This window comes from Miscanthus floridulus, chromosome 8, assembly GCF_019320115.1.
Source record: "Miscanthus floridulus cultivar M001 chromosome 8, ASM1932011v1, whole genome shotgun sequence".
NCBI classification, from domain to species: Eukaryota; Viridiplantae; Streptophyta; class Magnoliopsida; order Poales; family Poaceae; genus Miscanthus; species Miscanthus floridulus.
Window position 1 is genome coordinate 33505359 of NC_089587.1, and position 27386 is coordinate 33532744.

At 44.4% G+C, this 27386-nt stretch overlaps 1 protein-coding gene and 1 long non-coding RNA gene across 2 annotated transcripts; both read left to right on the forward strand.

Moving 5' to 3' along the window:
• The first annotated feature begins 436 nt into the window (after positions 1–436).
• Positions 437–4333, forward strand: LOC136471544 (sodium/calcium exchanger NCL2-like). Its single transcript, XM_066469282.1, has 7 exons — positions 437–954; positions 1640–1828; positions 2120–2301; positions 2966–3111; positions 3198–3465; positions 3553–3855; positions 3990–4333. Exons 1-7 carry the CDS (start codon positions 528–530, stop codon positions 4236–4238), a joined length of 1764 nt encoding a protein of 587 aa, XP_066325379.1. The 5' UTR covers positions 437–527; the 3' UTR covers positions 4239–4333.
• A 6890-nt stretch (positions 4334–11223) lies between these two features.
• Positions 11224–16988, forward strand: LOC136471545 (uncharacterized). The gene is made up of 7 exons (XR_010762060.1): positions 11224–12395; positions 12508–13333; positions 13442–13675; positions 13781–15494; positions 15591–15684; positions 16558–16678; positions 16791–16988. It is a non-coding gene; the product is annotated as an uncharacterized lncRNA (long non-coding RNA).
• Positions 16989–27386: the final 10398 nt, after the last annotated feature.

Below are 27386 nucleotides of genomic sequence, written 5' to 3' on the forward strand. Positions count from 1 at the left end.
GTTTCCGGTAGCGGTCAGCGAGAGACGACCGGTTCGCTGGCTGGCAGCGACGTGCACATGCGGATACGCGTCGTTATCCGAGCGTTACACGTGTTACGTGTGATACACCTGTCCAGAGAAATCACACACACCAGTTCCTTACCTTTTCTTTTCCTTTTTTTCACTATGTATAATCTGTGCGCCTTGACATGTGCCAGTTCCCAAATCGGCCGGATTTGCAAAGCTGTACCACCGTCACCGGCGGGTTCCTTGCCGCTTTTGGCGCCTCCTCCTTTCCTCGTGTAGCCGTGTTGCGCTGGCGGCCGGCCGAGAGCCCGAGATGTGGGGCAATGCTGGGAAAAAAAAAAATTCGGCCTGCCTGCAGCGTCTCCCCCGAGCCAGGTCTCCGGTCTCCCCCTCCATTCATGGCATCAGCGCCCATCCCTGCACTAAACAACAGCACTAGTATACCCGATCATATCCCACTCTTGGCTGTTGGCGTCCTGCCCGCTTGCTCTTCCACTCGCAGCCCGTGGCCGTGCGTGACAATGCCCACGCGTCTCCCTTTCCCTCTCCCACTCCTCCTCCTCCTTGCTGTCGCCGGCGCCGCGTATGGCCGCCGCGGTATCTCTTCCTCCTCCTCCCCCGTCGGCGGCGGCCTGCTCCTCCTCCCCGCCGGCAGCAGTGATGATGGTGCCGGCGCGACGACGACGGTCCTCCGGCTCCCGTCGGCGGGGGAGGAGAAGGATCCGCCGGAAACCGCCGCCTGCGAGATGACGTACGGCTTCCTGCCCTGCACCGACACCGTGCCCGGCAACCTCTTCCTCGTCCTCGCCTACGGCTTCCTCATGTTCAAGGCCGCCACCTACCTCTCCGCCGGCAGCGAGCTGCTGCTCCAGATCCTCGGCCCGGGCATCGTCGGTGGCCTCTTCCTCCCCATCCTCGGCGCGCTACCCGACGCAATGCTCATCCTCGGTGCGTACCGTCTCTGCTTTCGTTTCACCTTCTTGTGGTCATTCTACTAGCGGCCGTGATTCCGTCGCGTCCGCTCCATGTGAATGAGATCCACGCCGGCACCGCCGTCATCAACGCTTCACTAGCTAGTTACTATTTGGCGCTTCGTAGTTGCCTTGCATGTTACTTACTCTTCTGCTCATAAACAAAAAGTTCATGTTTGTCGGTTTCGAAAACCCGAAAGGTCGTCAAATAGGAACCATGGACGTTATTGGAGTATGCATTGCCAGTGAGCACAAGCTCCGTTAGCGTCCGACAAATGCGTGCTCTGTTCTTCATGAAAAAAAAACGTAGTCATATATATTTATTTATGATAACAACGGGAGCATGCAACAGTGTTCACTGTTTAGTACACTTGTTTCAAAGTTCAGTATGGTCATGGCCTGTTTACCAGTAGTCCACTTCTTTGAAGGTTCAGTATGATCAAGGTTTGTGTGTACTCACCAACATAGTATGCTTCTTTTGAGGTGCTATAACATGCAAAATTACTCAACTAGCAAGCTATCGATTCATTACCATGTTCTTCATCTGATTTGAGTTCTTATAAACACAAACACGGTTCATCTGTTTATCCATCACAATTGTACATCCACTTGATTGCATTCTACATGATGCAGATCCATGACCTGTTGTTTTTATGTTTCAGTCTCTGGGCTCTCCGGCACTAAAGAGGTTGCGCAAAGCCAGGTTTTGATTGGAATGGGCCTGCTTGCAGGTTCAACAGTCATGCTTTTGACCCTTCTCTGGGGATCTTGTGTTGTTGTTGGCAAATGTGATTTGTCGGAGAACTCAACTGCAACTGATTCTCGAGATACAAAAGGCTTCAGTCTTTTTGGTATGCTGAATATTTGCTGTGTTCTTCCTCATTTCCGTTCTATTCAATTCGGGCATCACCCATTATAGATCCATATTTAAGGAACATCGTTGTTTTAGCGCAAGACAGAAACCGTGTATTAATCAGGCAACCGCAGAAGGCAAGGCTACTCATGGTCTAAGTCTAACCAGGAAACAAGAAATTTAGTTCAGTTTCTACAACTATACTACAACTGCCTGTCTGTCAACATTTAAGAATTTTTTTTGCATTTGTCCTTATAACATTTGCTAAATACCTTGTGCATTTTTGCAGGATCTGGTGTTTCTACTGATGTGCAGACCAGCTATGCTGCAAGAATCATGGCGATATCTGTGCTTCCCTTTATTATTGTTCAGATACCCCAAATTCTTAAGCTCCATTCTGGTCATCGTTTGACTGTCCTGCTTGGACTTATTGTTGCAGCTCTACTTGTGCTCGCCTATTGCCTATATCAGGTATTGTGCTGACCTCAGGAAACTTTGAACTCTACATCTTGGCAACTTATTTAATTCAACATTTTCATATAGAATTAGGGTGACTATTTTTCAAGTGGCTGAAAAAACAGCTCATTTTCACACTGTCCTATGCCCTTGGAACTGCATCAACTGCCTCAAACCATATGAAGTTTGGCTTTTGACTAGGATTTGGCTGAAAATTAAGTTTTTTTTAATAAGCTGAGAAATTGTCCCCATCAATTGATATAATTGTTGTATGGAGTTTTATTCGGAAAACATTGAAAAGGTTTATTGAACAAGACACTTGATAAAATCTAGAAATCGTCAATTTGAACCAAGAAAAAATGTGACTCCGTACCATCCAAATCCGGCTAGTTTTTCTCTAGATCCTTCATGCAACTTTTTATTAGGAATTCATTTACTGCTAAATTTCTGCGCTTCTGGAGTTCTGTCGCTGACTTTTTGTCAGGAATTCTTTTACTGCTAAATTTCTGCCCTATTCTGGACTTCTGTCCCTGTTACTGCATTATGGAGAAATGTGCTTTCTGTATTAGAATCTATTTTGTTTTTTGTCTGCTCAATAGATGTCGATATTCCTTTGCTGAAGTGTCCCTTTTTTATCTGCATGCAATTTTTCATCACTGTCTGAATCTTTCTCAAACAGATCTTTCAGCCATGGATCCAGAGAAGGAGGTTAGAATATGCAGGACTAAAGCACGTAATGTCTGGACTTCTAAGACATGCTCAGATGCACGTTTTTGGTCGTCTTCTTCATGAAGATGGAACACCAAATATACCTGTGATCGAGAAGTATGCCTTGGCACCCACCTCATCTTTTAGCTGTTTTCGCAATTGTAAATCTTTCAGAACCGAGATCCAATAAAAAAATTTTGCAGGTTGTTTCATAAGATTGATCTGGACAATGATGGAAAACTTGAACGCGGCGAACTACAAGCTTTCATCATTGGTGTTAAGTTCGAAGATGTTGACTTGGATAGTAACCTGGCTGTAGATCAAGTCATGGCAGACTTCGATAGATCACATAATTTTGTCATTGAAAAGGGGGAGTTTATCGACGGAATCTTGAGGTGGCTAGAAGAAGCGAAACGCTCGGCTGTTACCTCCGGTTCCTACTCGAAAAAGTTTCTGCAAGATTTTCACACAGTACGTTTTTCGGTCCGCATGTTTATCAAGTTTGTTCTTCATGGGCAACAATTAATCTGCATCAATCAACGTCCTGTATTTTTGCAGAGAACTAGGGATGAGCATAATCTGCTGCTTGGAAAGGACGATAACGATGGCGAAGCTATTGAAAACCCAACCTGGACCAGCTTTAAGGCCATTCTACTTTTGCTCCTGGGAACTGCAATGGCAGCGGCATTTGCAGACCCACTTGTTGACGCCGTGCACAATTTTTCAAACGCTACGAGTATCCCTTCGTTTTTCATCTCTTTCATTGCAATGCCCCTGGCTACCAATTCCAGTGAGGCTGTCTCAGCAATCATATTTGCTAGCCGGAAGAAGCAGCGGACTCTGTCACTTACATTCTCTGAGGTGTGTATGTCTGCTGAATACCTTCCCGTTGGAGTGGAATTGCATCTTTGTGAATACCTTTTGCATCTCTGTCATAAGTTTCAGATATTCCCATGTGATTGTGGATTGTGATGCCATCCTTTTAACAACCGCAGGTCTACGGTGGGGTGACCATGAACAACACGCTCTGCCTGGCCGTGTTCTTGGGCCTCATCTACGTGCGGGGTTTGACGTGGGATTTCTCGTCAGAGGTCCTCATCATCTTCCTCGTCTGCACCATAATGGGCCTCTTCACCAGCTTCCGGACAAACTTCCCACTCTGGACGTGTTTCGTGGCCTATCTGCTGTATCCGCTGTCCCTCGTCATCGTCTACGTCCTTGACTTTAAGTTCGGCTGGTCATAGACCTGCATCACCGTCTGGAGCTTAGCTTGTAACACATTACACATATGTTGATATAACCTACACGTACATTGTTTAACGTTATACGATGGGCAAAACATCAGATTCTCCATGCGAATTACGTCTTTGTTACGTAGTACTATACTCCGCTCGTGTATGTGCTTTTTTAGAACTTTATTTAAATAGAAAACGTAATAAGTATTCAAAAGCTTAAAAACGTAACATGTTTGCTGGTTGGTTTTAGCCAGCCCAAACCAGCCAGCCAACAGTGTTTTCCTCTCACAACAAACCAGCATCAACCAGCCCAAACTAGCCCAGAAACCAACCAGCGACCCGATCGCTGCTCTCGACCAGCCCAGAAACCAACCAGCGATCCGATCGCTGCTCTCGACCTACGTAAGGGTGTGTTTGATTGCCTGGACGTTTTTACCTGGTTCATAGGTAGAGGCTAGTCCAGCAGGTGCAACTTTCTGTGTTCGGTTGTTTTTCCCTACACAGCCAGGCTAGTTACAGTGTTTGTTTAGTTGCACGATGAGATATAGTCACCTTGCAGCAACATGGGGGTAGAGTTACCCCTGCTCTCACCATTTGGGCATTCCATCGAGCACCTGCTCTACAGCTATACTAGCGGAGGTTGGAGCGCCGGAATGACCCACTCTACCCGTAGGGACCACCACCTCCATCTCGCCGTGGATCCCCAGCACCCTGTCCGCCATCTCCGCCATGGACGCGGTGCCCATGCCGGCCGTGCCGCGGAGCTCGAGCGTGGACCCAAGGCGCTGTGGCACCAGCGGTGCATAGAAGGTGCTACGGCATTAGCAGGGAGGCGGTGCCACGCCGCCGCTAGCCGCGAGCAGCCCCCAGGAGAAGAAGCGCTGGAGCTTCAAGCGGCCCACGCCGGCGCCATCCTCGTTGGCATCGCTGGAGCCGTTGGCGCGCGAGATCGACGATAGCGATCACGCCGCGGTGATGGCTGACGTGGTGGCTCGTTTGACGGCTGCAGCACCTTCTCCGGCGGCACCGGCGGAGGAGCCCTCATCCCTGTACGCGGCGGGTGCGGTGGCGCCGAGACAGCTGCAGGAGGAGGTGACGCGGTGGCGGAGGCAGCACCGCCGGAGTCGCACCAGGCGGACGGCATCGCTCGGGAGCCACGGCATGGAGGAGGACGGGAGGAGCGGCTCCGCGGCGGCCTCCGAGCTTTGCGTCCGTACCGTGGAGAAGAGGAGGCGGGTGAGAGAAACGCTAAGGCCTCGTTCGTTTCTATCGGATCGGCCCGGCCCGGAAAGATCAAAGAGGTCCATTCCACCCGGATCGGGCCAGCACGGAATGAATACTAGTCCAGCATAGAACATATGTTTGGTTAAGGCTAGGCTAGATTATAATTCAGCCCGTTTCGACAATTCGACCCCATCTATAGCCTAGAACCAATCCCCACCTATGACTCGCAGGAACAAATCCATCTGGAATCTGGGTCCATGAATGAAAAGTGGGTCAGATTCAAGCCTGAGGTGCCGAACGAGGCCTAGGTGGTGATAAAACCCAGCCGTTGCCAATGAGAGAGCCAAGTCCAGAGGAAACGAAGTCCATTTCCGTTTCTCGCCAGCCTAGCCCAAACCTGCTTTAAGACGCGTGCGAGCCAGGCCCATAGCTTGTTCAGGAAACAAACACATCCGGTTGTAGCTCGTGAGCCTATCCCAAAAGACCGTCCAAGCAATCAAACACGCCCTAAGTGTCCGAAATTCATTGGTGGGTAAACTTTGGGAACGACTAAAATCTTATGTGATATAATTAAGAAAATTAGAAGTTCTTGATAAATATAACAATAATGATCTACTGAGGGCGTCCATCCATCCGGACACACCTCCCTTGGCCTACGAACCACCCCGGCTTGCTCCCCCTCACGGTCCATCTAAAAAATGGAACAGACGCATTTCTCTTCCTCCTCACCCAATCGCTCGTTGCGCGGTTCTCGTTACCACAGTCGCGATGCCCTCACCGATCGCGGAGCTAGCGCTCCCGGCGGCCTTCCTCTACGTCCCGTCCCCGATCCTCTCCATGCCACTCCTCGGTGCTGCATTCTCCGCCTCCCCCACGCCCTTCTCCCACCATGCCTCCCTCCCACGCCCATGCGGCGGGCCCTGAGCGCTCTTTGTCGGTATCTCTGTCTCGAGCCCCACTTTCTCTATAGCGTCATGGCTCCATCCTCCTTCTCCACCGCAACCTAGCGCCAGATCCCATTGTGCAATGCTCCGCCAGCCCACTCGCCTGCAAGGGTTTACTGAAAAGCGCATGTTGCAAGTGTATGTTTTAAGTGTTTCAGATGTTTCAGAGGTATGTTGCAAGTGTTTCATATGGATGTTGCAAAAGTAGATCAGGATATTGCATATATTGCAATGGCTATACACGTATGTTGCAAGTGTCTGTTCCAAATGTTTTATCTGTTTTTTTAAAAGTATGTTGCAAGTATGTTTATCTAGGTGTTGCATATCTTCAAACATATGCTGCAAGTGTTTTATCTAGATGTTGTATATGTTTTTGTAATAGCTTTTCAAGTGTTTTTAGGTTTTTTGCAAATGTTTCAGATGCATGTTTTAAGTGTTTCATCTGTCTTAGACGTATGTTACAAATGTTCCTTCTATATGTTTCAAAAGTAGATCGAGTATTGCACATGTTGTAATGGCGCTGGTGGCTGGTGGACAGCGGCCTACCGCAAGGCTTTGGCTCCTTTCTCGTGCGGCGCACCTCACCCTCTCCTCTCCTTGCCCTCCATTCCCTTCCCTCCCTTCCCTTCCTTCCCTCCATCTTGACGCGGCAGTTCGAGCTTAGCGAGCACGATGACGTGGATGCTCGACAAGCGCGATGCCCGCGGATATGGTGAGCCCAACGAGCGTGAGGAAGTGGTGGGCCGGGGTGGGCTGACGGCGGGTCTGATGTTCGCGTGGTGGCCCCGCAGGAAGCTGAAAGGTCCTAAATGGCTAAAAGGGGGTGAATAGCCTATAAAAATCTCTACAAAATCACTAGAGCAATTGATTAGTACACTAAATGATGTAATGCAATTTTGTTCTAACTCTACAAGTGTTGCAAGCCACCTATACCAACAATTCCAGTTGTTATGATCTCTAAGTATACACAAGCCTAAGTCACTACTCTCTAATTTAGTAAGCTCTCAAAGACTAACTAAAGAGCCTCACTAACCAAACTAACAAGCTCTCAAAAACTAACTACACTAAAGAGCTTGACTAGGCAAGAATGTAAACAATGTAAATACAAGAGAGTATGTAGGGTGATTATACCGCCGTGGCAAGTGAGGTGAACCAATAAATGAATACCAAGACAGTCACCAGGAGAAGTCCAATGCAAAGAGACAATCAATTTTTCTCTCGAGGTTCACATGCTTACCGACACGCTAGTCTCCGTTGTGTCGACCAACACTTGGTGGTTCGATGACTAATTTACACCACACCAAGCGTTCACTAGGCGCCGCAAGAACCTACCACAAGTGAGGTAACTCAATGACATGAGCAATCCACTAGAGTTACCTTTTGACTCTCCACTAGGGAAAGTACAACACCCCCTCACAATCACCGGAGATGGCTATGAACAATCACCAACTCATGCTAATGCTCCTCCGCTGGTCCAAGCTATCTAGGTGGCGGCAACCACCAAGAGTAACAAAAAATCCACAGCCACAACGATCCCCAAGTATCACTAGATGCAATCACTCAAGCAAATGCACTAGGAATCACTCCTAATCTCACTATGATGATGAATCAATGATGGAGATGAGTGGGAGGTATTTACTTAGGCTCACAAGGATGTCAAGTATGTCAGTGTCAAGAGAGTGAGCCAAAGCCGAGCCAAGTCTATTTATAGAGCCCTCAAGATTCCACTAGCCGTTAGTCCACAGGAAGGGCAATCGGACCCAACTCCATGGGGTGTCGGACCGTCCGACGTAGGGGTCCAACGCCCTACCACGGCCACTCCCATGAAGCCACACATCCTGTTTGAACAAAATGACTGTTGCCGCCTAAGAACGCACCGTCAGACTTAGCCAGGTGCCACCATCGAACCGACCGACGCCTAGAGTCCGATGCCCGCAAAAATTACACCTAGAGGGTCCAGAGCCAGGTTTTTAGTCAGACCCTGGTCTGACGCCTATCGTCGGACCTAGGCAATGGTCTGACGCCTCCACGTGTTAGGCTCGTGTCAACCTCCTCGTCAGCTAGGCACTGTCGAACCCGAGGAATAGTGTTCTCGTCGCATCCGATGCCTCCTCCTTGCATGGTCCGACGCTGCTGCGCCCACGCCTGAGGGTGAGGGTTCGCCGTCGGACCCGGCTAGGTAGGGTCCGATGCCTCCTGAGCCAGGGTTTGACGCCCCAGCTCCTACTCTTCTCCTTTTTCCAACACTTCAACCACTTCACCCTTGCTTATAAGTTGCTAACCACAAAGTATAGAACTAGTGTGCAAGTGTGTTAGCATTTTTCAAGGGTCAATTGTTAGCACGCTAGGTTCGTAATGCATATGCAAGAATCATGTCACCTTGTGGCACCCGATAACCGCTTAGCCAAAGATTTTCCCTCTTTATAGAACGGCTATCGATCATAAACACACTCACACGCTCTATGGTGTCTTGAGTGCCAAAAACAACAACCTATTTGATACCTTTGCCTTGATCACCTTGGTTTTTGTTTTTCTCTTTCTTCTTTTCCAAGTTGGAGCTTGATCTTCATCATCTCATGTCCATCTCCACCTCCATGGACTTCTAACTTGCTACATCACTTGGTGTGTACCAACCCAGCTCATGATCACACTTGATGACATAGGTTAATACTTAGGTTTCATCAATTATCCAAAACCAAATTAGGGCTTTTAATCTCCCCTTTTTGGTAATTGGTGACAACATTTTCACAAAGATATTCAATGATATCTTTTTGGATTCATGTTGCTTGCCCAAGAATTTTACCATGTGGAAAGGATATGGACAAGTTTCATAAACCCGAATTGATTGCATTAGCTCCCCCTATATATGTGCTAAGAGTTTAGATTTGAAAGCTTGCACATATGCATGGATTGAGAAGTGTGGGAGAGTAATGACTACCAAATGATGCTAAAGTATAAAGAATAGACCTTTGAAGCGTAATACCAATCGGAGTTGCCAATAATACTATCTCTAGCACCATGGTTAATTAGATAGCACTTGCAAAACACAAACACTAGATACCTCGTGAGATCAACATTATAAGCAAGGCTCTAGTTCCATTTGTAAAGCAAGCAAGGCACATCTAACTATCATCCTATGCATGCTAGTTTTGCATTTCATCAATCAATCCTACAACTAGCATACACCGCACAAGCATGGATATGGAATTAAAAAACTTATGTCATGCAAGCAAACATATGTAATGCACATTCAAATGCATCAAACAAGTTTATGAGCTTGCTCCCTCTACTTGTGTGCTTTAAATTTTAATTGATCCCCTTCTATTACCATTTTATTTGTTTGCTCCCCCTATCTTATTATCTTTGTGAATTACATCTCCCACTTTGACATCAAATACCACAAAAGGTGAGCTTAAATTTTAGATAGGTTAGAGTGAAATCATGTTAGGTGAGAATCATTTTTCATATTTGGTTCAATCTTGACCACTTGCAAAAGATATTTAACTTAGGGCCTGTTCGACTGGTATTAAAGCCAGTTGATAAGCCGGCTGAAGCTGTTTTGTTGTGAGAGAAAAATACTATAGATTCTAGCTGATAAGCCGGCTGATAATTTCAAGCGAACATGCCTTTTGCAAGGTCCCCAGAGAGGGCAAGCTTTTTCACACCTCATTTCAAGGGTTATTTTGACCATGTTGAGTTAAACACTTATAGCTCATTTTTTAGATTAAACACTAGGTTCATAAGCCCACAAACATTTCATATGCTACCACTAGATTATTTCAAGTATACAAGCAATAGTGGTACCATATAAGCACCAAATCCATTTGATTTTCATGAATGAGCCTAAGACATGTGAGGAATGACTAGATGCACTAAACAAGTCCTTAGCAATGTATGAATGATACGTCAATCAATTTTATCTTGCTTTTCTCCAAGGAGAGGCATGCCATATAATGGGGGTGTATCAACACATATTTGAGAAGTTAAGTATGTTCAATTTATTTCTTAGCTTACAAAACCTCTTCTCATCAAGTGACTTGGTAAAAATGTCGGCAAGTTGATTATCAATGCCCACACTCTCAATGTAAATGTCTCCTTTTTGTTGATAGACTCTTATGAAATAATGGTGGACATCTATGTGCTTTGTTCTTGAATGTTGAACGGGGTTGTTGGTGAGCTTCACGGCACTCTCATTGTCACGTAGCGATAACACTTGTTTGAACTTGATTCCAAAATCATTTAAAGTAGTCTTCATTCAAAATAATTGAACACAACTACCACCGGTCGACATGTACCCACTTTGACTGTTGAAAGTCACTGCACGCAAACCAAACAGTATCTAACGACCACGTACAATACGTGGTCGTCGGTTGCCACGAATGAGTAGTTCTCGATTTACCTGGGGTGCCCGACGACCAAAATTTTGGTGGTCGTTATCTAGCTTTGGCATGTGGTCGCTAACCTTCATGGTAAGTATTTTTTCATTGATGATTTTCTTCCTAGGCCAATCTCCAATCAGCTCTTGTTTAGTTCCAGAAATTTGGAATTTGGGGCTACTGTAGCACCTTCGTTTTTATTTGACAATTAGTGTTCAAACATGGACTAATTAGGCTTAAAACGTTCGTCTCGCAATTTCCCACCAAACTGTACAATTAATTTTTTTTCATCTACATTTAATGCTCCATGCACGAATCGTAAATATTCAATGTGACAGATACTGTAGCATTTTTTTTTTTGAATTTGGGGTCGAGCTCAATCTCTCCGCCGCTCTGTTCTCCAGAACCACGCAGATTCCAGAGACGGTAATCATTTCCGTCAGCCATCGTCCTTTGCTGCCCTACCTCGGCACTTCCTAACTCCGACGCATCAGCCTAATGTCGTTCACCTGTGCCTTCTGCCGCCGCCATGGTTTGCACGCACTTCTAACCGTCGCTGCCCTCATCTCATCTACGATGTCCCATGTCACCGATCTACAACCACAACTCCCAAAGATCCACCTGCAGGGCTGGAACTAGCGGATCCACAACTACACCAGTGGATTTACAAACAAGTAGATCCAAATCTGATTTCAATGGTTTGTTACCAGGCACTGTGATGGTACTGCTACCTAGTATGTTCTTATCCACTGTGGATTCAGAATCTCTTCTCTTTATGGATCCGTAATCACCTATGTGCGTCCTCTTCCTCGTGTGAATTCTGCAGCTGCAGCTGTAGCTGCAGCCGATTTCTGATTTGTGGTTGGATGCCGATGTCACAGCCAGGACATAATGCATTGGGTAATTGTATTCTATTTTGCTACTGTTTCCTCGATTCATCCTAGAGTTGTTATCCTCTTATAGAGCAACTCAATCTATTGAATCCGTAGATCAGTTTGAATTCATGTGATTGTTTATATTCTCCAAGTAAATTTACAAAAAAAATAAAATATGATATGTGATGATTATTGCAGATGCTAACCTAAAATTTCTGCTGGGTCAATGGAATCTATATTTAGGGCTCGTGCTTGTCGAATAGTTTCCTCTGCAGGTCAATATGTATCCACCATTGTGCGTTAAGGGCTTCAGGTTTCTTTGCCCTATGCACTATGCCTCTTCAGCAGAGATCTGATTGGTGGCTAACTGGCCAATAAAATAAGTCTGTTGGAATTAAGGTAGGTATGCTATTGCCTCACTCTGTTTTTGTTAATTCATTTAGCTGCACTGTTGTTTTTCTTTCTCTTAGTCACAGTGAATCTGTGGCATGTCAATTGGATTATACTCAGTTGGTTTTGTAAAATTAAATTTCATATAACTAAACAAAGTATATGAAGAAAACTAAACAGGTTCAGTAATATTTCTTTAGGGAAATTTGTCATCCTGTCCAGAGTACAGATTGCATAACCAGTTCACCATATCAATTGTTATTAACCCGCACAACCTCGTATACATAGGAATTCTTCTATGACCTGCACTGGTGCTTTTGTGGTTGGATACAAAATCATCAGTGGCAGCATAAAGCAGTAATGTTTCTTCTCTTGGTTTTCTATCCTAGTAAATTCTTATATGTATTTGGGTTAGAAGACTAAATATATGAAGAGCTTTGATATTGTTGTTTTTTCATTTTTGAATCAGATTACATATATGGAGCTCGAATATTTGGTTGCCATTGGAATCATTTCCTCCTTGCATTCTGCTCCAACAGCTAACAACCAGATTTGTGCATCGGAGGTAAATTACTCAGACCTTGGACACGGAGCTTCCTAGGGGCGGGGTGGGGCGGCCGCCCCAGCTATCGGCGCCATAGCATCAGACCCCCGGACCCCCTCTTCTGCGTTCTTCTCCATCTCCGACGTCCGGCGACCGGCTGTCGAGGACGCGAGGCAGAGCGGTGACGTGCGACGCGAGGAGAGCGGCGATGAACGACGCGTTTCGGCTGCTTGCTTCCTTGCTGGGCCTTGTTTTTGGCAGTATAGGTAAGTTGTTTAGCCCACTAAGGGCCCAAATTTACTCCCCAATTCCCCAATCCCATTCTCCAGTTGGTGTTCCGCATCCACATCGAGCGAGCGCGGCCGCTGCACGCTGCGCCCGCACGCCGCACTTCCTCTCCACCCGCCGCACTTCTCTCCACCCGCCGCCTGCCGCACTTCAGCCCCCGGCGCGGCGACGCCCATTTGCCCGCTGCCCGCCGCTCGCCGCCGGGTGCCCAGCCGCCTAGGCCAGCGCTAGGTGCGCCCGCTGCCCGCCGAGGCTCCGAGCAGGAGCTGGCTGCGCCCGGCGATGGAGGGAGGAGGAGAGGAGGAGCAGGAGCTGGCCCCTGGGACTGGGACCGGCCATGGCCGCAGACAGATTAGCGGAGCAAGGGCAGCAGCTCCACCTCCACCAATATCTGGATTCGGCCGAGGTTGAGGTTCAAGCAAAGGCCGAGGTTCAAGCATTGGCAAGAACAACAAGAAAAATGGTATTGTTTTATGATTTTTCAGTTCACGAATCATTACTTCATTAGCATCTTAAATTATTAGCAAGACAGTAATAGAGTATGCTAATTTGACAAGTAATTTTTGTGCAGACTTGAAGAATTATTTTACAACTTTGAGTGTTGGTTCAAGTTCAACTGGCAGCCGCCCAAGCACTAATGAAAGTGCCAACGCCACTACTTCAACGGCGGGAGAAGTTGTTTAAGAAAATGAAGCTATGCAGTCTGTAGCAACAGATTTAGCACACGTTGATATTGGTGTTGATGATGCACAACCACCAGAACCACAACAACGGCCACAGGAAGAAGAACAACAAGAAGATGAAGGTATCAGCCTTATCACAGAATTTGACCCGCATGTTCATATTGTAGCTGATCCAAATCCAGCTCTTAGAATGCCAATTGAAAGATTTCATCCTAATGTTCAATCAGATGTTAGAAGGGCTTATTTATTGAGAGGTTCGACACAACCCATTGGACATAATTTTCCTCGCAAGCGTGTTGGTAATGATTGGAGACAATTTCTCCCAAAATGGTTTAAGGAACATGATTGGCTAGAGTATAGTGTGTCCAAGGATGCAGCATTTTGCTTCTATTGTTATCTTTTTAGGCAAGAAGCCGACCATGAGAAATTTGGTCATGCGGTTTTCACAAAGACAGAGTTTAATGATTTTAAACATGCATATAGAGGATTTCCAGGTCATGTTGGAGGAGTTTCTAGTTGCCACAATAAAGCTAGATTATGTGCCGAAGATTTTAAGAATCAAAGAGCAAGTATTACCCATAAGATTGATGCTAATACCAAAACAACAGAAATGCTCTATGAAGTTTGCTTGACTGCTGCTCTAGATGTTGCAAGCTTTCTCATTGCACAGGGTCATGCTTTTCGTGGCAATGACGAATCTGGCACCTCTCTAAACAAGGGCAATTTCCTAGAAATGATTGATTGGTACAAAAACATGAATGATGATGTGAGGGTTGCATATGATGAGTTATGTCAAAATAATGCCTGCATGACTTCTCAGATTCAGCAAGATATTACATGGAAAGTTAGAGAGTGGTGAGATTCTAAGAGGGAGGGGAAGGAATCAAATGACAAACTTGCATAGACCAGGAGAAACAAGATGGGGTTCTCATTATATAACATTACTTCGTATTGAGTCAATGTGGGATTCCGTAGTCAAGGTGTTAGCCATGATTCATGAAGATGAACGTAATCCTAGCCGAGCCGGTGGTTTGGTGCACAAAATGGAAAGCTTTTCCTTTGTTTTAAATATGAAGTTGATGTTGAAAGTGTTCCGTATTACAAATGAGTTGTCTCTTCTTTTTCAAAGAAAAGACCAAAACATTGTTGAGGCCATGTCATTGCTTATTGATGTGAAAGCACGCTTGATCAGTTTAAGAAATGAAGGCTGGGAGCAATTATTGGAAGAGGTCAAATCATTTTGTGTTGCAAAAGAAATTCCAATACCAAATATGGAAGAGGCAATACCAAGATGGGGCAGATCAAGGCGTGATGGCAACTTAATCACTCAAGCGCATCATTACCGTGTTGATACTTTCCTTGCTGCACTTGATGCTATAATCATGGAGATGGATCATCGCTTCAATGAGGTATCATCTGAGTTGCTTGTTTCATTTGCTTGTCTTGATCCAAGAGAGAACTTTGCTAGGTTTGATGTTGAAAAGATTGCTCGGATAACTGAGATCTATGATCAAGATTTCTCTATTCGTGATCGTGATAATATAAGGGAAGAACTTGAGACATTCCTTGTTCATGTGAGTAGAGTTGATGATTTCAAATCTTGTCATGACCTTGGAAGCTTGGCTACAACAATGATTGCAAATAAGAAACATATCCTTTTTCCATTGGTCTATCGCATCATTGAGTTAGCATTGATCCTACCTGTGGCAACATCTTCAGTTGAAAGAGCCTTCTCAGCTATGCACTTCATCAAGACAGCTTTGCAGAACAAGATGGGTGATGAATGGCTCAATAACTTGTTAGTGTGCTACATTGAGAAAGGGATCTTCAAGGAACTTGGTATTGATAAAGTTAAGAAGAGGTTTCAATCTATGAAAACCCGAAGAGTGAGCTTGCCAAAGAGCCCTCGACGTCATCAACATTCTTAGTCCTTCACCACTAGTAAGTATTTTCTCATGATGTCCATTATTGATTGAGGGCTACCATTATTTTATTGTTACTCGCTAAGACGCTAATTGATATTCATTCAATCTACAGGTTCATCCATTCTTAGTTATTTCACTTATTTGTAATTTGCAATGTATGGATCAACATCAACTAATCAAGAACTAGTTTATTCTTCAAATTTGAGGTAACATCTTTTGTTTCTCGTCTACTTTTTGTCGTCATGTGTGATCGTAGCGTTTTTACCATGATTTGTGTGATTATAGTATGTGAGTACGGTACATTGTGAATACGATATCTTTTTGGTTCATTTTCTGGTTGAAATTCGCCCCACCTATAATTTTTTCCTGGCTCCGTCATTGCTTGGACTTGTTCTGAACTTCTGATTTGCTTAACACCTATATTTGTAGAACTTTTAAATTCTTGAACAGAATGAAAATATATTTTAGTCTTTATAGTGGTGAAATGATATTAAATACCCATAAGTAATTAAGGACATGCTTTTTCATCCCTATGAAGGGCGGGCCTGGTGCAAGCAGTAGAGTCTTACCGCCTGTGACTGGAAGGTCCCAGGTTTGAGTCGCGGTCTCCTTGCATTGCACATGCGAGGGTCAGGCTTGCCACTGACACCCTTCCCTAGACCCCGCACAGAGCGGGAGCTCTCTGCACTGGGTACGCCCTTTTTCATCCCTATATGGGTTTTGTAAGATAGGTTTAAGCAGTTGTTATTGCCAATCATCATATCTGTGTGCTGCTTGGATGTCAAAAATCTCATAGATCTTGTCAGGCACATTGCTGATTACTGATTCATGGTATGATACTTGTTTTTTCTGATGCAAGTATTATAGCCAGCATGATCAATTTACCATGTAGTATGCTAAGCAATATGGTGACTGTTGGTGACATGCACTGCAAAACTTTGGCATTTTGTTCCAAATTTTCATCTTAATTATTTTTTCTTCAGTAGGTTTGCTAATTGTTCTGTTCTATGGTATTAAAGCTATATTTACCTTAGTTTAGGTAACAATTTTTTTTAGCAGAGTTTCGATGACACATGCAGGTGCTTTTTAAGGAAGAGGAGCTGTGCTTAGTTTAGTGGAAAGTGACTACTACTGACTAATTACATGTCTTGTTAGTTCTTTTAATAATGAATAATGGATATAGGTATACAGACATACAAGGTAACAAGTTCCATTCCTTTAGACCTTGCAATTTCATTTAAGTTCATTTAATTAATAATTGGTTATGATTTTGTTTGGGTCGTATATAGGATTAACACTGAAGTTACTGTAGGCTTCTGAAGGAACTTCTTGTTCACAAGACCAAGCTATCGAAGGACAGTGTGGCGGTGTGCCTCCAGTTGAAGATTAGTATTTTGTTACAGTAGTACAGGTTGTGTTCATAATTTTTGTTATAGGAACTGTCTGTAAGTTAGGCAATGTTAGTTTCATGGTTAGTTGATATTTTTTTCTCTTTTATGTAAAGATACATCTTGATATATTGACCATGTGAATCAATAATATTTGCTTTCTGTTACAAGTTTATTAATTATTTATTTATCCTTGTGTTGTTGAAAATATGTCAGATCTGGTGCCTAGTGGTGGCTGCTGTAATAAATAAGTAGGCACTAGGAAAAAAATATCACTATAAATCAATATAAATGTAGCCTAAAGTATTATTAATAAAATAAACGATGAAAAATGTGGTCGTTATTACTAGAAATGTGGCCATTACTGCCTCATGGTAGATGGTGCAAAAACATTAACGATGGAAAATGTGGTCGTTATTATTAGAAATGTGGTCATTATTAATCTAGTATCAATGATCACATATTATACGGTCGTTGAAAAGTTAACGATGGGAAATATTATGTGGTTGTTAATTATATTAACGACAGCGCTTTTAACGACCATGGACGACCACATTTTTGTGGTTGTTAATAACTTTTAGCGACCACATTTGGACCTTTAACGACCACATATCCCGTCGTTAATACCACTTTTTCTTGTAGTGTTCTTTGCTTTGGCCTTGCTCTTAGATGATGTGCTAGCCTTGAATGCCACACTCTTCTTCTTCCTGTCCTCTTCCTTCTTCTCATCTTGGTCAACCCCTCCCTTTTCACATGGTATGTCTCTTGTGTCATGACATCACCTAGTACTTGGTTAGAGGTTATGTCCTTCAATCCTCCTCTTATGATGATCAATCTCAATGTTTTAAACCTTGGAGATAGGCACATTAAGAATCGATGAGAGAAATCACCATCTTGTACTTTCTCACCCAAACTCTTAAGATCATTGACAATCACTTGCATTCTATGGAACATCTCTGGAATGCTCTCATCATCCTTCATCTTGAAGCTTGCCAACTTGTACTTGAGAATGTACAATTTTGCACTCTTGACCGTCGGTGTGCACTCATATGTTTCTTCTAATCTCTTTCATACCTCACTAGCTCTCTCAAGATCCTTGATTTACTCAAACACATTTAAATCAATGGCACTGTAGATGGTGTTGAGCGCTATTGTGTTGCATTACTTGTTCTCTAGTTCTCTTGGGGTTGGATTGGTGGGATCAAGAATCACAAAATCATTCTCGGTCATATCCCACACCTTGTCATTGATTGAACCCAAATACATCTTCATTTTTCTATTCCAATAATCATAGCATGTGCCATCAAAGTGTGGTGGTTTTCTCCAAACATGGTTGAACACTATTTGAGCCATCTTTTGATACCAAGGTTGTTAAGCCTTCAATCAAACGCTGACCACAGCTCCGATACCACTTGAAAGGTCCTAAATAGCTAGAGGAGGTGAATACCTATAAAACATCTCTACAAAATCACTAGAGCAATTGATTACTACACTAAATAGTGTAATGCAATTTTGCTCTAGCTCTACAAGGGTTGCAAGCCACCTATACCAACAATTCTAGTTGTTATGATCTCTAAGCATACATAAGTCTAAGTCACTACTCTCTAAGTTAGTGTGCCATCAAAGACTAACTAAAGAGCCTCACTAACCAAACTAACAAGCTCTCAAAGACTAATTGCACTAAAGAGCTTGACTAGGCAAGAATGTAAACAATATAAATATAAGAAAGTGTGTAAGGTGATTATACCGCCGTGGCAAGAGAGATGAACAATAAATAAATACCAAGTCCATCATCAGGTGAAGTCCAATGCACAAGAGAATCAATTTTTCTTCTGAGGTTCACGTGCTTGCCGCCACGCTAGTCCTCGTTGTGTCGACCAACACTTGGTGGTTCGGCGGCTAATTGGCAGTTTGGCACCACAACATGCCTTCACTAGGCATCGCAAGTACCTACCACAAGTGAGGTAACTCAATGACACGAGCAATCCACTAGAGTTACCTTTCGGCTCTCTGTCGGGGAAGGTACAATACCCCTCACAATCACTAGAGATGGCCACGAATAATCACCAACTTGTGCCAATGTTCCTCCGCTGCTCCAAGCCGTCTAGGTGGCGGCAACCTCCAAGAGTAACAAGAAATCCGTAGCCACAACGATCCCCAAGTGCCACTAGATGCAATCACTCAAGCAAATGCACTAGGAATCACTCTCAATCTCACTATGATGATGAATCAATGACGAACATGAGTGGAAGGTGTTTGCTTAGGCTCACAAGGATGTCAAGTATGTCAAAGTGCCAAGAGATCGAGCCAAAGCCGAGCCAAGTCTATTTATAGAGCCCTCAAGGCTCCACTAGCCGTTAGGCCACGGGAAAGGGCCGTCGGACCCAACTCCACGGGGCGTTGGACCGTCCGACGTAGGGTCCAATGCCCTACCACGGCCACTCCCACGAAGCCACGCATCCCGTTTGAACGAAACGACCATTGTCGCCTAAGAACGCACCGTCAGACTTAGCCAGGTGCCACCGTCGAACCGACCAACGCCCAGAGTCCGATGCCCGCAAAAATTACACCTAGAGGGTCCAGAGCCGATTTTTTAGTCAGACCCTGGTCAGACGCCTACCGTCGGACCCAGGCAATGGTCCGACGCCTCCACGTGTCATGCTCGCGTCAACCTTCTCGTTAGTTGGGCATCGTCGGACCTGAGGAAAAGTGCTCCTGTCGCGTCCAATGCCTCCTCCTTGCCCGGTCCGACGCTGCTACGCCCATGCCTGAGAGCAAGGGTTGGCCATCGGACCCGGCCAGATAGGTCCGACGCCTCCTGAGCCAGGGTCTGATGCCCCTACTCCTTATCTTCTCCTTTTTCCAACACTTCAACCACTTCACCCTTGCTTCCAAGTTGCTAACCACAAAGTGTAGAACTAGTGTGCACGTGTGTTAGCATTTTTTCAAGCATTTTTCAAGGTTCAATTGTTAGCACACTAGGTCCCTAATGCATATGCAAGAATCATGTCATTTATTGGCACTCGATAACCGCTTAGCCAAAGATTTCATCTCTTTATAGTACGGCTATCGATCTTAAACACACTCACATCCTTTATGGTGTCTTGAGTGCCAAAAACAAAAACCTATTTGATACATTTGTCTTGATCACCTTGATTTTTGTTTTTCTCTTTCTTCTTTTCCAAGTTGGAGCTTAATCACCATCATCTCATGTCCATCTCCACCTCCATGGACTTCTAACTTGCTCCATCACTTGGTGTATACCAACCCAGCTCATGATCACACTTGATGACGTAGGTTAGTACTTAGGTTTCATCAATTATCCAAAACCAAACTAGAGCTTTCAGAACCTGAGTCCGGTCTGTTCGCTACGTATGCGAAACAGAGCAGCTGCGGGCATCCGGACGTCCGGACGCTAGTCCTGCCCTAAATATAATTATGTAAGATTTCAAATTGCGTATCTATGTTTGCTTTCTATTTTATTTTCTAACATAATACTAACATAATATTTGTACAAACGCTCTGTAATATCTAGTATCTTGTATCTACCCGATTGTCATAGATATTACCAATTGCTCTGCATGATTTACTGTTCATATTTATAGATTTTTTTTCTTTATATCACACTTTTTGTCTTCATGTCTTCGATATTAATGTAGCTGATATTTTAGCTCAAGTTACGTCAGCTGGTGCTACATTCGATACACCTGCAGCGAGAGTGGTTAAGTATGGAAGTTGGACAATTTTGCTGTAATAATTAACTTAGGGCCTTCTTTGGAATACAAGATTTTTTTGTTTCTAGTTTTTTTTCCTATGACAAATGAACTTATTCCTGTGAAATTTCTACGTTTTAAAGGGACTCTTAGAGTGGGTAGGAGCATAGTTATTAGGACCAGACCGGCAATCGAACCAGCAAGGTCATTGGTTAATTAGTTCAACTATTAAAAACCGGTTGAACCGCTAAGGTCGTTGGTTCATTGCTAAGATGTAAATCTTAATATGAATATGTTGAACGTTATATAATGAGCAATGTTTATGATATTCTCATTTTTGTTGCTACATGTGTCTTGTAGACATCTGGGCATACATATAACAAGTGCTTAGTTTTATTTGAAAAACTAGGTGTATCATCACCTCCTGTACTCCACTGAAACATAAGCTGAGATTGTTCTTCTTCAACCCTCTGTATGTTTAGACCGGAAAGGTCCGGTGCTCCTTCACCAAAGAGCTCTGGTGCTCCTAGCCTGAGCACTCCAATAGTCTATAGGTTCTCCTTTTCATATCTTTTCATTCGAGCTTCTTCCACTTATGTCTTGAACTTCTTGATTGTTATGTATGGTCTTCATGTCAGCTTCTTAACTTTTTCTTGAGGTGTTGATGACTTGATGGTCTTCGTACCCTTGCTCAAGTCCATCCTTGTATCCATAGGACTAAAACCTTATATACTAGCAAACAACATTAGCCTATATGATCATGTTGTCACTCAATGACCAAAATCACTAATGTTTCTTGCTAGACACTAGGTTCATGAGAAAGATATTCCACCTTTGCAAACAAAAAATGCTTAATAATAATAATAATAATAATAATAATAATAATAATAATAATAATAATAATAATAATAATAATAATAATAATAATAATAATAATAATAATAATAATAAATAACAACAACAACAAGAATAATAATAGCAATAATGATGATGATAATAATAATAATAACAGCAACAACAACAACAATAATAATAATATAGTTTATAGAAGATTAATGTTTCGGTTTCATTAGAATAATATTCCGGCTTCATGAGAATATATTGCAAACTCCAAAGAATAATACTCTAAGATCAGAGAAATGATATTCGAGGTTTAGTACAACAATATTGCAACCTTGGAGAAAAAAGTGCTAGTTCAAGGATATTTTGTACAACAATATTACAACAATATTACAGATTTAAGAGAATAATGTTTCATATTTTGTTGAAGTGAGTGATATTTCAGATCATGTGAATATATTTTTCTATGTATCTAGACATATTATTATATGCAGACGTATAGTAAAATAGATGTATAAAAAAAAAGTCAAAACAATTTATAATTTGAAACAGAGAAAGAAGTAAGTAAATCAAAAAAAGGAAAGGAAAATAAATTCAAGTTTAGAACTCCAGCAGGCTTTGTGGAGCCTTCGATCGCTCTCTATCTGGGGCACCAAGGACTTCCCTACCATCGCACCATCCTTTTTTTTCCCCATGTGCCGCCCGTTTCACGCCACACATTACTAGAGCCTGAGGTCTGCTTGGGCATGCTGCAGACGCGGTTGTCCCCAGCCCAGAGTTCCACGGCTCTCGCGCGTTGCTTTGGCTTGTTGGGGTCCTCGGGCTGTCCGTCTTCCAGTGGCCTTGGCTGGCGAGGATATGGCGTGTTTGGTTGGAGACCAAAGCTTATCATGTCAAAGATCAATCATGCTATAATTTATTTTGGCAGCTGTTTGGTTCAGTGCCCCGCCACGCATCGATGGCCATGCATTGATGCATCTATCATTCGGCTGCTGCAGCGAGCGACCTGACCTGAGATGCTAGCTAGGCCAATCTTTGATCTCCGTGTCTATGCGCTCGTTCACCACACGTGCACCTCGTTGGTCGTTGCTGTGCGGGATACCATGGACCCACCACTCTGATGGCCCGACTGATCTCCATGTCGACCATGCATGCTCAGGTGGTGTTGGATGATCAGCCTGTTCGTTTGGCTGTGACTTGTCGTAAACGATCGTAAATTTTCAGCCGGAACAGTATTTTTCTCTCACACAAACCAACTAGCAGTACTTCTTCACGAACCAGCAACGATACGAACCAGCCAACCGAACAGGCTGATGCTCGAGATGACCGACTTTTTTTTTTATTTTGTAGCCTTTTTTAAAGATATTCACAAATACGTCTATGATGGTATTCTTTTAAAAAATAGATCCTGACCTCGGCGCCGTGACAATTGGCGTCGAGGTTGTACGTCTCAGCGCCAATTGCTTTGGCGCCGAGGTCCAGGGTTATTTTCTGGGTGTTGCTGACGTGGCTGCTTGTGTGACGCAGATGTGGCATGAACTCGGCGCCGTGGATCTTGGCGCCAAGCTCGGCGCCAATTGCTACGACGCCGAACTATAGAAATTGATAAATTTGAATTTTTACCATGACTTGGATATTGAGAAATGTGGCTAACTCTATAGTTTTTACGGTGATTTGCTGTTTGATCACTTAAAACAATCTAGAATTACTTAAGACAAAAAAATGATCAGGGGTTTACATTCCCTAACTAGCCTAAAAATGCTTTGAAGTGTTGGATCAATAGTTAACCCCTTTTTTCGTGATGTTGTTTTGACCAGGGTAAAACTATAGTTTGTTTTCTAAATATGAAGTTTGACCTTTAATAGAAGTTGTAGTTTGAGTTGAGTACAACGAACTTTGCTTTTAGACCTAAACCTAAATCAGTCTTTAACATCGCTGAATAGTGACCACAAGTTTGAATATAGTGTTGTTTGGGCCCCTCTAAATCTTTCTAATCCCCTGATCGCCGGCAGTGAATTGATATGTTTGCGACATTTTATCTTCCAAATTTGTATAGCAACTCAGTTTGATACCTTACTACGAGTTTGAATACTCTCTGAGAAGATGACAACAAAACAAGTCTCGTCAAGTTTGGACATAGCCACGGTTCGCTTGAACTACTTCAGCAATACTTTTCAACGAATGAACAATGTTTTTCTCTCACAACAAATCAGTGTAAGCATCGCATAAGCCAAATTTCAGCATAAGCAAATAGGGCCGGTAAAAAACCAGACTTAGCCACGGTCATAAATTCAAGATTTAGCCATATTTTCATGTGCTTACAGGTCATGACGTGTTTACAAGTGAGGTGTGTTGCGTCAATGCTTGCATGTCTGCACATGCATGTATGCTTCATGCACGTAGTACGTACTACTACTCCAGTTAGCAATGCAAGAGACGGATGGAGCCGAGCCCTGCATCGCCCGGTCATGCTGTAGGAGCCGAGACCTGCACTGTGCCGCCCAGACGTGCTGTACATTTGGTAAATCGCAAATTTTTTATCTTAAGTATTTCTAGATTGTTTTAAGTGATCAAACAACAAGTCACTGTAAAACTTTAGAGTTAACCATATTTCTTAATATCCAAGTCATGCATTTTTTTTGGTTAATTATCATAACTCGGCACCGTAGTAATTAGCGCCGAGTTTGACACCAAAATCTACGACGCCGAACTCATGACACATCCGCGCCACGCAGGTAGCCACGTCAGTGATACCCAGAAAAAGATCTGGACCTCGGCGCCAAAGCAATTGACGCCGAGACGTGAAAGCTCGGCGCCAATTGTCACGGCGCCGAGGTCAGGATCTATTTTTTGAAAGGATACGACATATTTATAAAAATCTTTAAAAAAGGTTAAAATGCAAAAAATTTGGTCCAGATGACGCGGCTCCAGTTCAGTACCGACTTCGACTTAATGATGGCCCCGTTCGCTGGTCTGAAACTTGGCTGAAACTGGCTGAAAAATACTGTTCTGTCTGAATTGTTGTGAGAGAAAAATACTCTTCCGATTGAAAAAAGAAGCCGAACAAACCGAATATGGGGTAAGCCGAACAGGGCCGATGTGGTGACAGATTCCAAAAAAAAAAAAAAAAAAAGAGAGAGAGAGACGGCTTTAGAGAAGTTGCTGCAGAATGTTTACATATTCAAGTTTTCATGGAGTTGCTCTAACTTGAGAATAATATTCCTAGTTAGGGAGAAAAATACCTTTGTACGTCCAGGATAACAATATTCCAATCTAACAATATATTCTAGATTCCTGATAGGAATATTCTAGATTTAGGAGAATAATGTTGCAGGTAGAGTATGATATTTCATATCGAGAACAATATTCTAGTCAAGAGTGAAAATTAATTAGAATGAAATAAATAAAAAGGAAAAAGGAAAATAAGAAAAATAAAAATAGTATATGATACATTTAGGAGAAAAACATTTCTGTCCATGCTAGTCTAGAGTAAAAAAAGTTATTAATGCATAAAAAAATAAAGAAATGAAAAAAATCAACGTTATCGTGGAAATAAAAAAATAAAAGGAAAGGAAAAATAAATAAATTATAGTGATAGGTCTAAAGCGTGTATCCGAGATGGGTCTATGTAACCGTGATAGGGTAGCAATAGCTCACGTGGGCTGCAAGAATGGGAAGGAATTGAAAACTAATGTCATGTTTGGATACGCATTCTGCCATCGCGTGGTGCAACAACGAAGCCGCGCTACGTGAAAATCAGACTCCCTGTTTATTCTCACTGTGAGCGAGTCTTTGTGCGGTGAAAAGAACCATCGATACCACGAGTCTTTGGCAGGATGTTTTCAATTCTCAATGTGAGGCGGCCGGGAATTTGAGTTTAATCAATTCCAAACAACATCTGAGTAGGTCGTGGGAAGGGAGTTGGTCAGGGATGGAAACGAATCAGATTCGCATACGGTCATGGATTTTTTTAATGCGAATACAAAAATAATGTCTCGAATTGAAATTGCGTCGGGATTGGAGACCAATACTAGAATACCCGAAGAGAAGGAACTAATGGTCATCAATATTGATTCAACCGAGCAGTCAAGAGTGCGTCTACAGCTCCAACCGACCCCCAGGTACGTGGGCTCCGCCTCGCCCGACCCCGAGACCGTGATCTCCGCCTCGCCCGACCTCCGAGGGCTGGCTCCACCTCGCTCGACCCCGAGGCCGTGATCTTCGCCTCGCCCGACCGCGAGGCCGCGACCCTGAGGCCCCACGATCTCCGCCTCGCCCGACCTCTGGGAGCGGGCTCCGCCTCACCTGACCCCGAGGCCACGGGCTCCGCCTCGTCCGACCCCGAGGCCGCAGGCTCTGCCTCACCAGACCCCTTGGGTGTGGGCTCCGTCTCACCCGATGGAGACCCTTACCACCGCCAACCACTCCAGGTCCAAACATATGGGCTTGGGTCAAAACTCTTACACCAAGGAAGAGACCAGCACACCCTGATATAACTTGCGGCCATGACGGGCCATACCTGAGGATTCACATCAAGAACAATGTCGGGCGTACCGGTGCTGTTCTGCCTAACCCTCATACGAACACTGACAGACACGTCAGTTCACCACGATGTCCGCCAGGATGGAATGGAGCGCCATGACTAGTGGATGATGCCTGCGCATGGCGCCAGTGATGGATGGGACCACGACGTGGAGCCACCCCTGTTGACATCTACAGGGTCGACGGGACCCGTACGAAGGAGAAGAAGGACCCGGTGATCCTAGATGCCTTTCTCTCTCTCATTCTTCTCTTTTTTCTCCGCTATAACCCGCGCTTTCCCTTGGCCTATAAATGGGAAAGCAGGGCGCCCCATGAAAGAGACCTCAGAACCGATCGACCCATCAAGATCCAATACAGATCCGCACAAGAGCACGACACGAACGCACAGCTGAGCAGCGATCGAGCTCTCAGCACCCACTCACTCCTTTCACCAGAGACTTGGGATCCTTTCTCTATCTTGTCCGTTTGTAACCCCTACTATAAACTTTTGGTGCTAGTAACACGAGCAGCAGCGATGAATTGGACGTAGGGACTTTCTGCCCGAACCAGTATAAACCTCAGGTCCTCTAAGCACACCTTCCAAGCCAGACGCGCAATAAGACAAATTTACTCGTCGGTGGTAACTCGAAACACCGACAGTTGGCACGCCAGGTAGAGGCCTTTTGCGTGTCTCGATGTCCACATCAGGCCTCAGATGGCTAGTCACAACGTCAGCTGGGTCCCAGGCACGCACGTGCTCAATAACCTAGACTTCATTGTCATGACAGAGAGAGAGTTGGTACGGGCTCCTATCATCGTCCAACCTCTCCACTCCACCAGCCTCGATGCGATTGCCGAGGAGCTTGAGGAGTTGCAGCTACATGCACCAAAGGCCTGGGCCCCTAGGAGCGACCAGCTCATTGGCTTCGACTACGGGAGGCTAGAGCTCCAGCTCGGCGCCTTCTTGGGAGCCCGACCATCCCGAGAGGACTTGCGTCATCTCACCTTCTCGTTCACCAAAGTCATGACGTAGCTTGCTGGAGGAAAGCCGCTCTCCCAGAATACCTCATCCGGAGCACCCTGACAGCACTCTTGTTCTATCTCCACATCATCGTAGAGACCGTTGGCCACCCTATGGTGCAACGCACGCCTCCATCCCCCGCGAACGATGAGTTCATGGGGATGACCGAATATATCATGGAATCTTTCCATGAGCCCCTCGTGGGAGAATCAGGGTCACCCTCCGACTCTGAATCCAGCGAGGGGAGCCATCACCCTTCTCATAAATGTTTCGTATGTACCCCCGAGGGACACATCAAAAGCATCCACGAGGGAGAGGCTACCCCAATGAACGACCTCAATGATGAGGTCGAGAGGGATGCAGGGGCCCCACCTCACCTATGGGTGGAGCAGCTGAAGGCCTAGCACCAAGAGCTCGAGGAAGCA

What these genes read in the sequence shown, in the direction of transcription:
- LOC136471544 (XM_066469282.1), top strand. Translation starts at nt 528, where the DNA reads ATGCCCACGCGTCTCCCTTTCCCTCTCCCACTCCTCCTCCTCCTTGCT. An exon ending in AAAAGGCTTCAGTCTTTTTG is followed by an intron (nt 1,829 to 2,119) that starts GTATGCTGAATA and finishes GCATTTTTGCAG; the next exon opens with GATCTGGTGTTTCTACTGAT. An exon ending in TTCTGCAAGATTTTCACACA is followed by an intron (nt 3,466 to 3,552) that starts GTACGTTTTTCG and finishes GTATTTTTGCAG; the next exon opens with AGAACTAGGGATGAGCATAA.